Raw genomic sequence first — 1,562 nt, forward strand, 5'->3', positions numbered from 1 at the left:
GTTAGGTTTTTATAATTGAATTCATGAATTTTGCTAAAATCGGCTATGAAAATTGGCACGGGTCCCGCCTGGCTTCATGTAAGCCGACTTGTACCCAAAAACTAAACCAAAACCTACTGTAACCCAAAAATAAGTAGGTGTGTTAGGTTTTAGTTTGATTTTTGGTCTCAATAACACTTTAAAGAACGATTACGGGATCCTGTATCTTTACCAAACTTTGTTATAGGATATTATTTAGGTCAATACAGAAGTTTATAGTTTTGAATAAACAACACATAATATTAAACATTTTAAAAGAAAGATAACAAGAAAGTTATGATTGTAAATCAAATAAACATTTTTTAAACTGTTAAAGTATGTAGATTGAATATTTTATTACTTTATACTATTCGCAACTGTTTATAGATAAAGTAGGTTTATTAGAAATTGCCATATAAGCAGTTGAGAAATGGAAAGCTAAAATAGTCGATCTAATCTGTACAACAAACTTCTATATCGCTATCACATCCACAATTGAAACCAAACATGTCTATATGTCACACAAATTTAAAGATGTCACCCATCACAGTTTGCACAGGCAAAACAGCAGAGGAATAAATGCACCGATGGCAACAAACACAGGCAGCATGATGGACGTGTCGTCCATGGAATAAGGATCCGGCTGTTTGGGTCCACTCGGCCTCCTGGTCTTTGAAATCTTCTCTTCAGATTCTTCCTTCACATCATCCAAGTCTGGCTCCGGCAGTAAAGGTGACAGTTTAGGAATATGTTCTAACTTGCCTCTAACAACGTACATAGCGTTAATTTTAGGATTATCACGATAGCCTTTTATAAATTCAACCCGAATCTTTCCGCCTCGGATATCAGACTCTTCTTCATTGTAATAAAGTCGGCCTTTGCTTATGCTGTACGGAATATATTCTTCGTGCGCTACGCCCCTTCCTACTTTATCATAAATATCTAGATCGGCAACAATCGTGTGATCGCCATTGAGGACAACGTCGAAAACTTTCATGTTGGGCGCATTAAAGTACACCTCGCTGAACTTCAGAACGAGGACATAATCGCCGTCCGCACTCGCGGGAATATCGTACCCGAACGTGCTGTGGTGGTATCTTTCAGTCTGGTAAAGAATCTGGTCGTTCGGGTTGACACGGCCTATCATGAGTAACTGCTTTCCGTAGTCGGAAGCTGTGCCCACTTTGCCCTGCAAGGGGTCTCTCTCGTACCTGACCCCATAGCTGTCGGTGTGGGCCTCGCCGCCGGCATTTATAGCGTAAATAACTTCACCGATGCTCGTAACACGTGAAATTTCTGTTATCAAAATGAGAAATGCACTCAGCACAGTTATCGAAAGCCATTCCATAATAATTTAAAAACGACTACTTCGTCTCTGGAAAAATCAGTCATGGATATTTTACAGTCAATAGGCCGACGACATGAGCGTTAAATTAGCCGTTCACTGGTAATATTTAATACTTTTCGTGATCGGCTTGATAAAATTTTGAGTAACAACCGTGTCAAATATGCGGCACAAGTCCCATAGACAACAAAAACATTAC

At 39.2% G+C, this 1,562-nt stretch overlaps 1 protein-coding gene across 1 annotated transcript; it reads right to left on the bottom strand.

Annotated features, from left to right (window-relative positions):
• LOC147064869 (malectin) lies at window positions 1–1,562 on the bottom strand. Its single transcript, XM_085958174.1, has one exon. It carries the CDS (start codon window positions 1,364–1,366, stop codon window positions 563–565), a length of 804 nt encoding a protein of 267 aa, XP_085814300.1. The 5' UTR covers window positions 1,367–1,562; the 3' UTR covers window positions 1–562.

This window comes from Rhyacophila brunnea, unplaced genomic scaffold, assembly GCF_057557595.1.
Source record: "Rhyacophila brunnea isolate RB1 unplaced genomic scaffold, BYU_Rbru_1.0 scaffold_7, whole genome shotgun sequence".
Lineage (NCBI taxonomy): Eukaryota > Metazoa > Arthropoda > Insecta > Trichoptera > Rhyacophilidae > Rhyacophila > Rhyacophila brunnea.

Bases quoted from the DNA above. Each gene is read 5' to 3' on its own strand.
- LOC147064869 (XM_085958174.1), bottom strand. From the start codon at position 1,366: ATGGAATGGCTTTCGATAACTGTGCTGAGTGCATTTCTCATTTTGATA.